The sequence below is a fragment of the Mus pahari genome, chromosome 6, assembly GCF_900095145.1.
Source record: "Mus pahari chromosome 6, PAHARI_EIJ_v1.1, whole genome shotgun sequence".
Classification (NCBI taxonomy): Eukaryota; Metazoa; Chordata; class Mammalia; order Rodentia; family Muridae; genus Mus; species Mus pahari.
The window spans coordinates 99522990-99535112 of NC_034595.1; the positions used below are offsets into that span (position 1 = coordinate 99522990).

At 49.0% G+C, this 12123-nt stretch overlaps 2 protein-coding genes and 1 non-coding gene across 3 annotated transcripts in view; all 3 read left to right on the plus strand.

Moving 5' to 3' along the window:
- Positions 1-4641, plus strand: part of Mtor (mechanistic target of rapamycin kinase) — a 116271-nt gene extending 111630 nt beyond the window's left edge. Inside the window, exons 57-58 of the mRNA XM_021200534.1 lie at positions 3177-3282; positions 3788-4641. Coding sequence (XP_021056193.1) covers positions 3177-3282; positions 3788-3803 — 122 coding nt within the window. The 3' untranslated portion in view covers positions 3804-4641. The remainder of the gene's footprint in view (positions 1-3176; positions 3283-3787) is intronic.
- Positions 2614-2724, plus strand: LOC115064380. Its single transcript, XR_003844198.1, has one exon. It is a non-coding gene; the product is annotated as a U6 spliceosomal RNA (small nuclear RNA).
- Positions 4642-5386: 745 nt separating the features above from the next.
- Exosc10 (exosome component 10) overlaps positions 5387-12123 on the plus strand; it is a 23842-nt gene continuing 17105 nt past the window's right edge. Inside the window, exons 1-10 of the mRNA XM_021199579.2 lie at positions 5387-5544; positions 6498-6634; positions 7199-7322; positions 8473-8577; positions 8878-9043; positions 9175-9289; positions 9888-9963; positions 10154-10264; positions 10639-10782; positions 11267-11457. Of these exons, the coding sequence (XP_021055238.1) occupies positions 5434-5544; positions 6498-6634; positions 7199-7322; positions 8473-8577; positions 8878-9043; positions 9175-9289; positions 9888-9963; positions 10154-10264; positions 10639-10782; positions 11267-11457 (1280 nt within the window). The 5' untranslated portion in view covers positions 5387-5433. The remainder of the gene's footprint in view (positions 5545-6497; positions 6635-7198; positions 7323-8472; positions 8578-8877; positions 9044-9174; positions 9290-9887; positions 9964-10153; positions 10265-10638; positions 10783-11266; positions 11458-12123) is intronic.

Sequence of the window (12123 nt, forward strand, 5' to 3'; positions counted from 1 at the left end):
GCCTGCCTCTGCCTCCCGAGTGCCGGGATTAAAGGCGTGTGCCGCCACACCCGGCTCCCGGGATTTATGTCTACATGCTCATGAGTAGCTTTAAGCAGCAGTGACGCGCGCCTCTGGCTCTTGTTGCTGAAGACTCTTATTACTACTTGACATCCCTTAACCACATTAGCTCTGGGGATGAGGGAGGGAGGCTCTGTTGGAATCTGGATGAATTCCAGAACCAGCCAACTCCAGGGGCAAGTTACTGGCCTCGTGGTGAGATGCTGGAGGGTGCCTGACCACTTTGATTACTATGGCTACTAGCATGCAGTAGAAGGACAAAGAGGGAGCCATGTATGACTTTAGAAAAGAAGCAAGCAATCCATACAGATCCTCTTTCTTCTGCGAGGTAGGTTAGCTCATGGAGAGTGGGAGCCAAGTAGCCACAGACCCCATTCCACACTCACGTCTGTGTAACCTCTGAGCTCTTCTCCATCTGAGGGATGGTAAGAAAGCTGAACAGAGGATATGAACATCACAGTAAACATGGGATTCCGGGCCCGGGCATCAGCCAGCCAGTTCGGTAGTCAGGGTGCTTAATCAAGTAAATCAATAAAGGAACCGCACGAGTAGAAACTGCCAGCTTCCCTGGCTTTTCAGGGCTCTGAGTCTAAGGGGAAACATTGTCACTAAGTAGAGGAGAGGCCGTGATGCCTTGTGATGACAGGGTTCGATTTAATTTGAAAGGCCCAGAAAAGTCTGCCTAAGGAAACAACTGGAGCTCAAGTTTATAAGGAGTGTATTGGTTACATTCCTGTTGCTGCTGCTGAGACGCCGTGACTTATAAAAGAGAGCATTTTGGGGGCTGATGGTTTCAGAAGGTTAGCCCGTAAGCATCATGGTGCTGAGCACAGCGGCAGCAGGCAAGCGTAGCTGAGAGCTTACATCTTGATCTGCAACTCTGAGGCAGAGAAAACTAACTGAAAATAACATGGGCTTTTGAAACCTCAAAGCCCACCTCCAGTGACCCTGTCCTCCAGCAACTCTACACCTCATGATCCTTCCCAAATAGTTCTATCAGCTAGGGAGCCAAGCATTCAAATATATGAGCCTCTGGGGACCACTGTCACCCAGATCTCCACAAGGAATTACCTAGCGGACATTAAGGCTGTGTCAGGCAGAGGGAGCAGTGGATCTAGAGCCCTTGATGAGAAGGATGGTAAAAGGAAGATCCCAGGCTGCCATCAGCCCAGGGCATCCACTGGAGGCAGGTAGGTGCAATGCAGAGGGAATCAGGCCTGATTGGTTTGTGTTGTGATAGCACATGCACTGGATGAGTGGCCTTGCATCAGAAGGAGGGTGTTTAAATGCTCTAATGTGCAGACAAGATCACCATTGATTAAATGAAGACCTCGGATGCAAGAGGTCTTGAGGAAGGCTGGGCTAGGGCTGTGGCTCAGTGGTAAAGTTATTGCCTGCCACTCACAGAACCTAGGTAATAGTCCCAGTACAACGCAAAAAATAAAACCCACAAAGATGGCTGTTGGCACACAAGGCATGAGAAAGTCAAAGATGATGTCACTGGTGACCTGTGTGGAGTATGATAGCTAGACTGAAGTCGTTGAAGAGAATGGGGTGGAGGCAAAGAAAGGTGAGATGCTGCAGAACTCTTGAACAGCCTCTATAGGAAAGAAAGGCCTGAGTGAGCAAATAGAAGCAGTGGATTGCAGGAGTCCTGGGTCTGAGGCGATGGCACAGAAGGCCCCTCACTGAGCCATGCCCCATGTCTCTAAGGAGTGTGCTGAGAAAGCCATCGTGATGCCTCCCTCATAGCTTTAATGTTGGTGTTCAGAAGATAGGCAGACTCCAGCCAGGGCTTGGTAGACAGAAAGAGACCCTGTCTCACACAGAGACAAGCACAGACCTGTGAGAAGGATGAAATCAAGCAGAGTTTGAGACTACATAATCAGTACTTTGAATGTTGGGCCCTGAGCACAAGGCAGGATGGTCAGAGGAGAGGAACGCATGCCTAGGTTTGGAGAAGAGGAGATTGATGGAAAGAAGCCAGTCTGCAAACCATCCAGCATAGCCTCAGAGCCTAGAACTGAACCATGACAAGTGGGGAAACCCTGGTATTTATGGAGACCTGGAAGACTTAAACAGTCCTCATGGTGGTAGAAAGGTGCTTTGCCAGCTAGGCGTGGTGGCTCATGCCTGCAATCCCAGTAGTAGTACAAAGCAGGAGACGTGCAGCTGGCTGGGTCCTAACAGTGAGTTCTAGGAACACTCAGAACTAATCAGATGGGGCAGGTACAGCTACCTACTCAGGCCAGCTGATACTACATGAAATCTCTCTCAAGACCCACTAACAACAAAACACTTCCCCCATCTCAAAAGAAAAGAAAAAGAGGCGGGATGGGCCTGGAGAGGTGGCTCTGTGGTGAAAGGCAGGTGTTATCCTTGTGGTCCAGGTTTGGTTCCCAGCATCCATAAATGGTCCGTGACTATCAGTAGCTCCAATTCCAGGGCATCTCACTCCATGCTCTGACCTTCCAGAGCACAAGCATGGTACATATATGGGCAAAACACTGAGGCACATAAAATTTTAAAATCTCTAAAACATAAAATAAAACCGTGCTTGCTCGGTAGCACATATACTCACGTCGGAATAATACAGAGAGGATTAGCATGGCCCCTGAGCAAGGGTGACATGCAAAGGACTCCGGGAGGGAGGACTAAATAAATAAAGTAATTAAGAGAATAATCAAATAGAAATTCATAATTACGCTTGTGTGTTATCTTTAGTTGAAGTTTAGATATTTGGGAGTCTGGGCTATTGATTACCAATAATAAATGAATTTGGCTTTAAAAAAGCATATTATCAAAGAAGCTCTATTGGCTAGTTAGGCTGCTGAGTCTGTGTGGGGACAAGATCTTAACTGTGCAGTAGAAACACTGATGAAAGTTTGTGGGGTTCAAGCTAAATGACCTTGTTCACTCCTCAAATCTGACTTTGGAACAGTCCTATTAGCCACATCTGTGAACTGGGTCTGTATTAAGAGACCAGTGTGCCTGCAGATGACACAGAGGTGAATTTCTCACTGCAGATGTGGTCTGTCCTTCCTGCTCTAGCTGAGCCAAACAAGAACATGGCTCTGTAGTTGCCAAGTGCAGATGACAGTCTTTCTGCTTCCTAGGTCGGGATTTCTCTCATGATGACACTTTGGATGTTCCAACCCAAGTGGAGCTGCTTATCAAGCAAGCAACATCTCACGAGAACCTCTGCCAGTGCTACATTGGCTGGTGAGTGAGCCTCGCAGAGAAGCCTCGATGGCCAGGCATGATGGCACATGCCCCTACTCCCCAGCACTGGGGATGCGGAGGCAGGCAAAACTCAAGTTTCAGTACAGCCAAGGCTATAGTGGTAAAACCATGTCTCACAAATATCTGAGACTGCTCCTTGTCTAACGGGAAACTGAGAGCTGTAACCTGTATCTGGAAGTTAGAGCTGTTTTCAGAGCTACAGTTCAGAATGTGTCGGGTGCATTACTTGTCTGTGGTGGTTTTAGATTTTTGTTGTCACTCCTGAGATGTAGAAGGGCACAGGAAGTGTCAGAGCAATTGGTAATCCTGGAGAGTCTGGGCAGGAATTTGAGAAGAGGGGCAGAGAAATCTCTGGGAGCTCAGGGCCATTAGCCCCTGACCAGCGATGTTGACTGAATGCCACAGGGCTCAGACCTGCTCTCTGGACTTGGGGAAAGCTTGGACGAGCTCTGACTGACCATCCCCTTTCCTGTCACCTTCCTAGGTGTCCCTTCTGGTAACCAAGGCCTGGCAAACCACGTCGTCTCCTCCCAGGCTTTAGTACCTTGTCTGTGCTTCCAGTGGACTAAAACCATGGACAGAGAGTTGGACTTGTTAAATATTTTGAAATGTATATGAAAAGAACTACTGTATATTCAAAGTTGGCTTCGCCAACCTCCTAGCTGCTGTTGAAAAGACACTGTCAGAAACACAAGGCTTGATTCAGTTCCCGGGACAATGAAACACAGTAATCCTTCAGAAGCCGAGCCTTCGATTTGGGGAGAACAGAAGATGGGTAACTGAGAAATACGGGTTTTGACTTAACTTACAAGAGAACTCATCATAAACATTTGCTGACAGAATAATCCAGTTGGTCCTCTCAACCAGGGGCTCCAACAGCAAGGACACAGATGTCAGCACTCCACCATCCTGTTACCTCACCCGTCCCTGGATGCAGTGGCGACATTTGCAGGATGGGCCAACATGGCTAAGAAAGTCTGTCTTCCGCCTGACCCCATGATGCTGAAACTCACAAGACCTGCCCTTCCAGGAGGACATTTGTTCAGAAGCCTGGCCACCGGGCATGAGCAGGTGTGCCAAGGATCTCCATGCGGGGCCACACTGGCCCTACTGTGTTCAGTGAGGAAGGGATATGCTGTATTTGCAGCAGGGACTCAGAACACAAATGCTGTCATGGAGGTGCTGATCACAGAGGGACACACTAGAACAGGTTGTGAATTAAAAGCAAAGTAAATATCCAACTAAATACACAAAATATAAAGTGAAGCCACATCTAGACACCACGTTGTATCTGAGTAATTTTTGTGCCAATAAATGACATCAGAATTTTAAAAGCATGTATGTGTATGACTGACTTTCTGCTCATCATTTTGTAAATTCTGTTATCAGGCTTTGGATTAAACTTAGTGGTAGGTCACTGACTACTAACAGGCATGGGAGGCTACACCACATTACATTCCAGCACTAGACAGGCCAAGACCAAGACAGGCAAGCATGGGTCTCTTAAGTGTCAGGATTACACAGAAAACCCTGTCATGATAAACAAGAATATATATGAATATATATATATATACATATACACACACAAACATATAATATATACACGTGTCAGTTTATCAGTATGACACATGTGTACGGGTGCCCATGTCAACCAGATGAAGTCATCCACCCCCTTTGAACTTGAGTTACAGGTGGTTATGAACTTCAAGCCTGGGTGCTGTGGTCCTCTTAAAAAAACAGCGAGTGTTCTTAACTGCTTCAAAACCTCCCTTCCCTCCCTCGCCCAATGTTTTAAACAAATTGGAAAAATCCAATCCTAGCGTGGTTTTGCACGTCTTTAATCCCTGCCCTTGAGTGGATGAGGCAGGCTGATCGGAGGTGAAGAGCTAGCTTTGCGATTTAAATTGTATCCTCCTTCCAGTTCTCCCCTGAGGCCACAGGCTTGTTAGGATACAGCGTGAAATCAAAGAAAAGCCTAAATTCCCCCATCCTAAGGCACGTCCCAGAACAAGCTACGCTACTTACTTGGCGAGGGTGGGGGGGGGAGGGTTTAGCCGCGCGCATGCGCTTTAAGCCCGCCTCAGGGCTGCCGGAACAATCTCGCGAGAAGAGCCGCCCTAGGACGGAAATATGGCGCCTCCCAGTCCCCGGGAGCATCAGTCGGCGCCGGCGACCAGTGCCACCAAGCCTGACGCGGAGATGGTTCTCCCCGGCTTCCCCGATGCAGACAGCTTCGTAAAGGTGAGTTCGCGGGCCCTGGGGCACCCCAGGAGCCCCCAGTTCTGGCCGGAAGCCGGTGTGGGGCTCCGGGCTTCCGGCGGCCGTCACGGCGCGGCCTGACGGCGCGCACGGAGAGCGGGAGCGGAGGGCTCCGCGCTTCCGGTGTGAGCGCGTGTGGCTTCGCGTGTCGCTCCGTGTCCGCGGCCTCGGAGGGGCGTCCTCGTCACTACCTCTCCCGAGGGCCCCGACAGCTGGGAGATGCTCCCTCCCATGGCCCACCCCGCTGCCGCACAGTCTCTTGGGTTGACTGTCCCCTGTCACAGGTGCCATCGAGCCCCTCCGAGTGTCAAAGGGCACTCGCCAGGACCTCTCGAGAAGGAGCGTAGAGTTGTTTTTATTTAAAGTCTTTGTTCACAACATTGATGATGCTGTCAGTAGACCTTCACACCTCCCGTCTGCCGGGGTCCCCCAACCGTAAGATCGTTTTTCACTGATGGCCGTGCTGCAGCAATCTTTGTAGACATTAACTTCAGAGTAAATTGCGATCCTCCTGTTGGTTAAAAAAAAATATTATTTTCGCCGCTAATTCATTACTGTAATTTTGCTACCGTTATGAATCGTAATATAAGCAGGCAGCGTATTGGTTGGTCTGTGACCCGTTATTTATCAATGACAGCCGCTTCTGGTTGTTTACCATTACCTATCTCACAACAGTCTATCGAAAGCACTGGATATAAAATGGTCATCTGGGTGGGGTGGGGTGGGGGTGGCGCACGCCTTTAATCCCAGCACTTGGGAGGCAGAGGCAGGCGGATCTCTGTATGTTTGAGCCCAGCCTAACCCAGGTCCTGTAAAGGAAGTGCTAAGCACTCTTTTAACACTTAGCCATCTCTCCAGCTCTCGTGGGTTTTTTATTTCTGCCGAATGGACAGGAATCCATGTCTAAAATGTGTCTTTTTTCTCTGGATTTCCAGTTTGCACTTGGGTCGGTAGTGGCAGTTACCAAGGCATCGGGGGGCCTGCCACAGTTCGGTGACGAGTATGATTTTTACCGAAGTTTCCCTGCCTTCCAGGCATTTTGTGAGACACAAGGAGACAGGTTACTGCAGTGGTAAGTTTATTACATTGATGGAAAGAAAGAAAAGATTTTCCTGAGAGTCGCATACCTCAGTGTTCGGGAAGTAATGAGGATGGTTGGGTTTCTGGGTCTGAATTCTGGTACCAACCAACCACCAAAAAATAAAAGCACTGCTAAATACCTGTAACCAGGAGGAACGTAGGATAATCACATGGCCTCTGGTTGTTGGGAGAGCATAGTAGTTCACTATGGAGCCTGGGCTAGCCTGGAACTTGCTATGTAGACCAAGCTGGCATTGAAAATCTTAGAGATCAACCCTTCTGTACCTCTTGAGTGCTAAAATAAAAACGTAAATTGCACAGGTTGGCTTCGAACTCACTGGGTCCAAGCCTTCCAAGAAGTCAATATCACAAGCCTACACCACCAGGCCTGTTTTGGGTCTTGTGTCTGAAATGTTGCTGTGAGGATACACATTTTATTAATTTCATCCAGAGTGCTGGGAAGCCTGTGATCTGAGCCCTTTGTGGTGTTTTCCCAGACTGTGGATGGGTAGAATAAAGGCAGACATGCTGACCTTGGTTTTCCTCGCTTCCTTAGCATGAGTCGGGTAATGCAGTACCATGGGTGTCGCAGCAACATCAAAGACCGAAGTAAAGTGACTGAATTGGAGGACAAGTTCGATTTACTAGTCGATACCAATGACGTGATATTGGAGAGAGTGGTGAGTGCCTCCCGTCCACATAAGGAAACTCAGACAGAAAGCTCAGATATCAAAGTGCAAGGAGAAACCCCAGCGTTACAGAAAATGGAATAAGTGTAGCCCTGCCTAGTGGCCATACCTATGTCTCAGTACTAGAGAAGCAAAGGCAGGTGGGCCTCTGAGTTCCAGACCAGCCTGCTCTACACAGTAAGAGCTTCTCTCGGATAGGGAGAAGGGTGGGTCGATAGACATTTTCATTGCTTGTATGGCACATGCTCCTGAGTGCCAGTATCCTGGAGACCAGCGATCTTGGAGCCCACTGGAGCTGGAGTTACAGGCAGTTGTGACCCACCTAACATGTGAGAGCCATATGCGCTCTCTCCAGCCCCCATCCGTGCTGTGCAAAAACAGTGACATTTCTTAGCTCTGAAAAATGGCTCATACGTTAAGAGCACTTTCTGCTCTTCTAGAGGACCCAGGTTCAATTCCCAGCACCCACGTGGCAGCTTACAACATCCTCACACAGACATACATGCAAGCACAATGTCAATACATATAGAATAAGATAAATAAATAATTTTTTAAAATTTTAATTGGCAAGTTGAAATTCTGAATACTTGCAATATATAAATAGTATTTTGTTACATTTATCTAATTTTAATTTATTCATTTTTATTTTATGTGCATTGGTGTTTTGTGTGTGTGTGTGTGTGTGTGTGTGTGTGCGCGCGCGCGCATGCGCACGTGTATGTATGTCTCCTGGAACTGGAGTTAAAGTTGTGAGCTGCTATGTGGGTGCTAGGAATTGAACTCAGGTCATCTGGAAGAAAAGCCAGCAAGTACTCTTAACCCCTACTCTTTTTTTTTTTTTTTTTTTTTAAAGATTTATTTATTTATTATATGTAAGTACACTGTAGCTGTTTTCAGACACTCCAGAAGAGGGCGTCGGATCTTGTTACAGATGGTTATGAACCACCATGTGGTTGCTGGGACTTGAACTCCAGACCTTTGGAAGAGCAGTCGGGTGCTCTTACCCACTGAGCCATCTCACCAGCCCCCTACTCTTTCATAAATGTATAAACCACGTATTTCTGTGAATATGTTTCTTGAGAATGTCAGGTGATTGAGTCTGTGTGAGTGAGACCCTAACCCAGTACCTGTGTCCTCCCAGGGTATGTTACTGGATGAAGCCTCTGGTGTGAACAAGCATCAGCAGCCTGTCCTTCCCGCAGGACTGCAGGTCCCCAAAACAATAGTATCGAGCTGGAACCGGAAGGTGAGCCCTGCTCTGCCGGGTGTGAGAGTCTCTAACAGTGGTTTTACCAGAATGCCGCATCTTGCTTTGCATTGCTGTCATGACTTGCTGCAAGTAGCTGACTGCTCCCCACTTCCGCGTGGTCTCACAGCACACCCAGCCCGCCCACCCCTTCTCCATGCGGCACTTGAACCCACACATGCAATAACATTCCAAAGGTGTGGTCCTGAGATATTCTTGTCTCCAGAAGACAAGCTGGAATTTCTTTTCCTACTTCATCCAGTGGCTTTGTCCCCATTGATTCATGTGTGTTGACTGCAGGCAGGAGAATATGGCAAAAAGGCAAAATCAGAGACTTTCCGACTGCTGCATGCAAAAAACATCGTCCGACCTCAGCTCAGGTTTCGAGAGAAGATCGACAATTCTAACACACCGTTTCTCCCGAAAATCTTTGTCAAACCCAATGCCCGGAAGCCACTCCCTCAGGGTAAGTAGTGCCTTTGAAGTGGTTGAGAATTCAACCTCGCTTCTGCTTCTGTCCTCGGAGGGGCCACCACCACCTCCTCTCCCGAAGCTGAGAAGTATGTGACACTGTCTCCATGTGTGCCTGGTCTCCAGCTCTCTCAAAAGAAAGACGGGAACGCCCGCAGGACCGTCCGGAGGACCTGGATGTGCCCCCAGCCCTGGCAGATTTCATCCATCAGCAGCGAACCCAGCAGGTGGAGCAGGACATGTAAGTGCACATGTGAGCGCGCGCACACACACACACACACACACACACACACACACACACACACACACACGTGGAGGACAGAAGAGAATGTCAAGTGATTCTGGGTTATCTGACATGGGTGTATGTACTCCTAATGCTGAGCCATCTCAGGTCTGCATGTCACCCTTACATAGGGGTCATTCCACTTTGGGTATATGTACTGCCCGGGTAAGCATTGGCCTCTGTATTTATTATATTGAGGTAAAGGTTCATTTTTTTAGCCCAGCCTGGCCTTTAACGCACTATTAAGGTGAGATACTTTCACAGTGTAATCTTTCCTCATTTTTTGTTGTTGGGGGTGGGCGGTAGTAAGACATGGTCTTATATATCTCAGGCTGGCCTCAAACTTACACTGTCACCAAGGATGACCCTGAAGTTAGGATCCTCCAGCCTCCACCTCCCAGATGCTAAGATTAGAGCTACCTGCCCTCCTGCCCAGGTTTGTCTGGTACTGAGGCTGGGACCCAGAGACAGTCACTAGAGCAGGCAAGCTCCAGCCCGCTCATTTGTTGACACACATTGTACCATTAATGTAAAGGTTTGTGTTCTGTTCGCTCAGGTTTGCACACCCTTACCAGTATGAACTCGGTCACTTTACTCCGCCTCAGTCGGTGCTGCAGAGGCCGAAGCCCCAGGTTAGTGCCCACACTCGTTTTCAAAGCGGGCTTCCGGGAGCCTTGGAAGAGCATAGCACTGGTGTGGTGCATTCTGCTGTCCTGCAGTAGCATTAGGCTGCAGGGTGGGGTCATCCCGTGCACTTGGGGTTTCCCTGCACCTTTGCAGGGGTTGTCTTTACCACTGTGCTTTCTGTGTCCCTTGGTCTAGTTGTACCGACCTGTGGAAGAGACACCCTGCCACTTTGTGTCATCCCTGGATGACCTGGTGGAGCTCAACGAGAAACTCCTGGGCTGTCGGGAGTTTGCCGTGGACTTAGAGGTACTTTCAAATTACCTGTAGTGAAATCTTCATTGTTTTATGAGTTACCTACTTGGGAGTCTAAAGTTAGCACTAATTTTAATGTCTTTTGGGTTTTATGTGTGGGGCCTGAGGCAAGCATTGCACTTAGGCCAGACTGACCTCAAACTCAAACCCATCTTGCTGCCCGAATTTTTTTTTTTCTTCTAAAAATCAGTTGTGTAACTTGTGTAGCTAACCTTTAAGAACTGGTAAGAGAAGTTGTGTAGCTCTGTGAAGAACTCCCAGAATAAGAACTGAAAGGTGAAGGAGCCCCTAGTAACGCTCTCCCGCCCCCTTCTGCATGGGTCAGCATCACTCTAGTGACCTTCTCTCCCCTCCTCTGCATGGGTCAGCATCACTCATACAGAAGCTTCCTAGGACTCACCTGCCTCATGCAGATCTCCACCCGGACAGAAGATTTCATTGTCGACACCCTGGAGCTTCGCAGTGACATGTACATTCTCAACGAGAGCCTCACGGACCCCGCCATCGTTAAGGTCAGCCGTTCTGGTTCCTGCCTGAGGTGGGATCACAGTGCATTTCAGTCTAGAGCCAGTGCAGGGAGAAGCCCTGTCATCTCCTACACTGCCATTCAACACACCTACCTGCTTAACTCTAGGTCCCCATGAGGACATTCACAGTGTAGCTTGCTGGCCAGAGGTCTAAGTCATGTCAGTGACTGTTTCAGGGACCCCAGTCAGTTGCATTGCTCGAGCTTGCGGACACATGTGGAGCTATAGAGCTCCTTACCCATCCCGGGGCCTGAAAGCAGGGGCATCCCTTACCAGTGCACACTTACAGGCTCAGAGCCTGGGGCCGGAGTAAAAGCAGCACTGTAAACTACATCCACCCTGGGCTGGGGGTGCCATCCAGCAGTAGCCTGCTTGCCTAGTGTATGCCAGTGCCAGGGTTCAGTTCCTACCCCAAAGGCAGGGCTGATGGAGGAGGCAGATGGATAGCCTGCTGCTGGTTTGTTTTCAGGTCTTCCATGGTGCCGACTCTGACATTGAGTGGCTGCAGAAAGACTTCGGACTCTATGTGGTGAACATGTTTGACACACACCAGGCAGCACGGCTTCTCAACCTGGCTCGGCATTCACTCGACCATCTGCTGAGACTCTACTGCGGTGTGGAATCAAATAAGCAATATCAGCTGGCAGACTGGAGGATACGGTCAGTTCAGTCTGCCAGTGGCTGAGATGTGTGGGCAGCAGGAGAAAAGTCTGTCAGCATGGAAGCCTAGTCCACCTTGGTCACTTTCAAGATAGCTTTTCTTTAGTTGTCATGCCAGAATTTTGTTTATTTTTCGAGACAGGGTTTCTCTGTGTAGCCCTGGGTGTCTTGGAACTCACACTATAGACCAGGCTGGGCCTCTAACTCACAAAGATCCACCTGCTTCTGCCTCCCGAGTGCTGGGATTAAATGAGTACTCCACCACCGCTAGACTGTCGCCAGAGCTGCAGAGACCCCTGACTCGGGCCGTTTTTGATTGAGTTGTGATTTGTTAACTTGGCATAGAAACTAATGGCTCTTGGGGCTGGAGAGCTGGCTCAGTGGTTAAGACCATTGTCTGCTCTCCCAGAGGTTCAGGGTTCAATTCCCAGCATGGCACCCACATGGCAGCTCACAACTGGCTATAGCTCTAGTTCCAGGGGATCCAACATCAGAATTTCTAAATATAAAAAGGAGAATGTAGCCGGGCAGTGGTGGTGCACACCTTTATTATCGCAGCACTTGGGAGGCAGATGCAGGTGGATTTCTGAGTTCGAGGCCAGCCTGGTCTACAGAGTGAGTTCCAGGACAGCCAGGGCTACACAGAGAAACCCTGTCTCGGGGGGG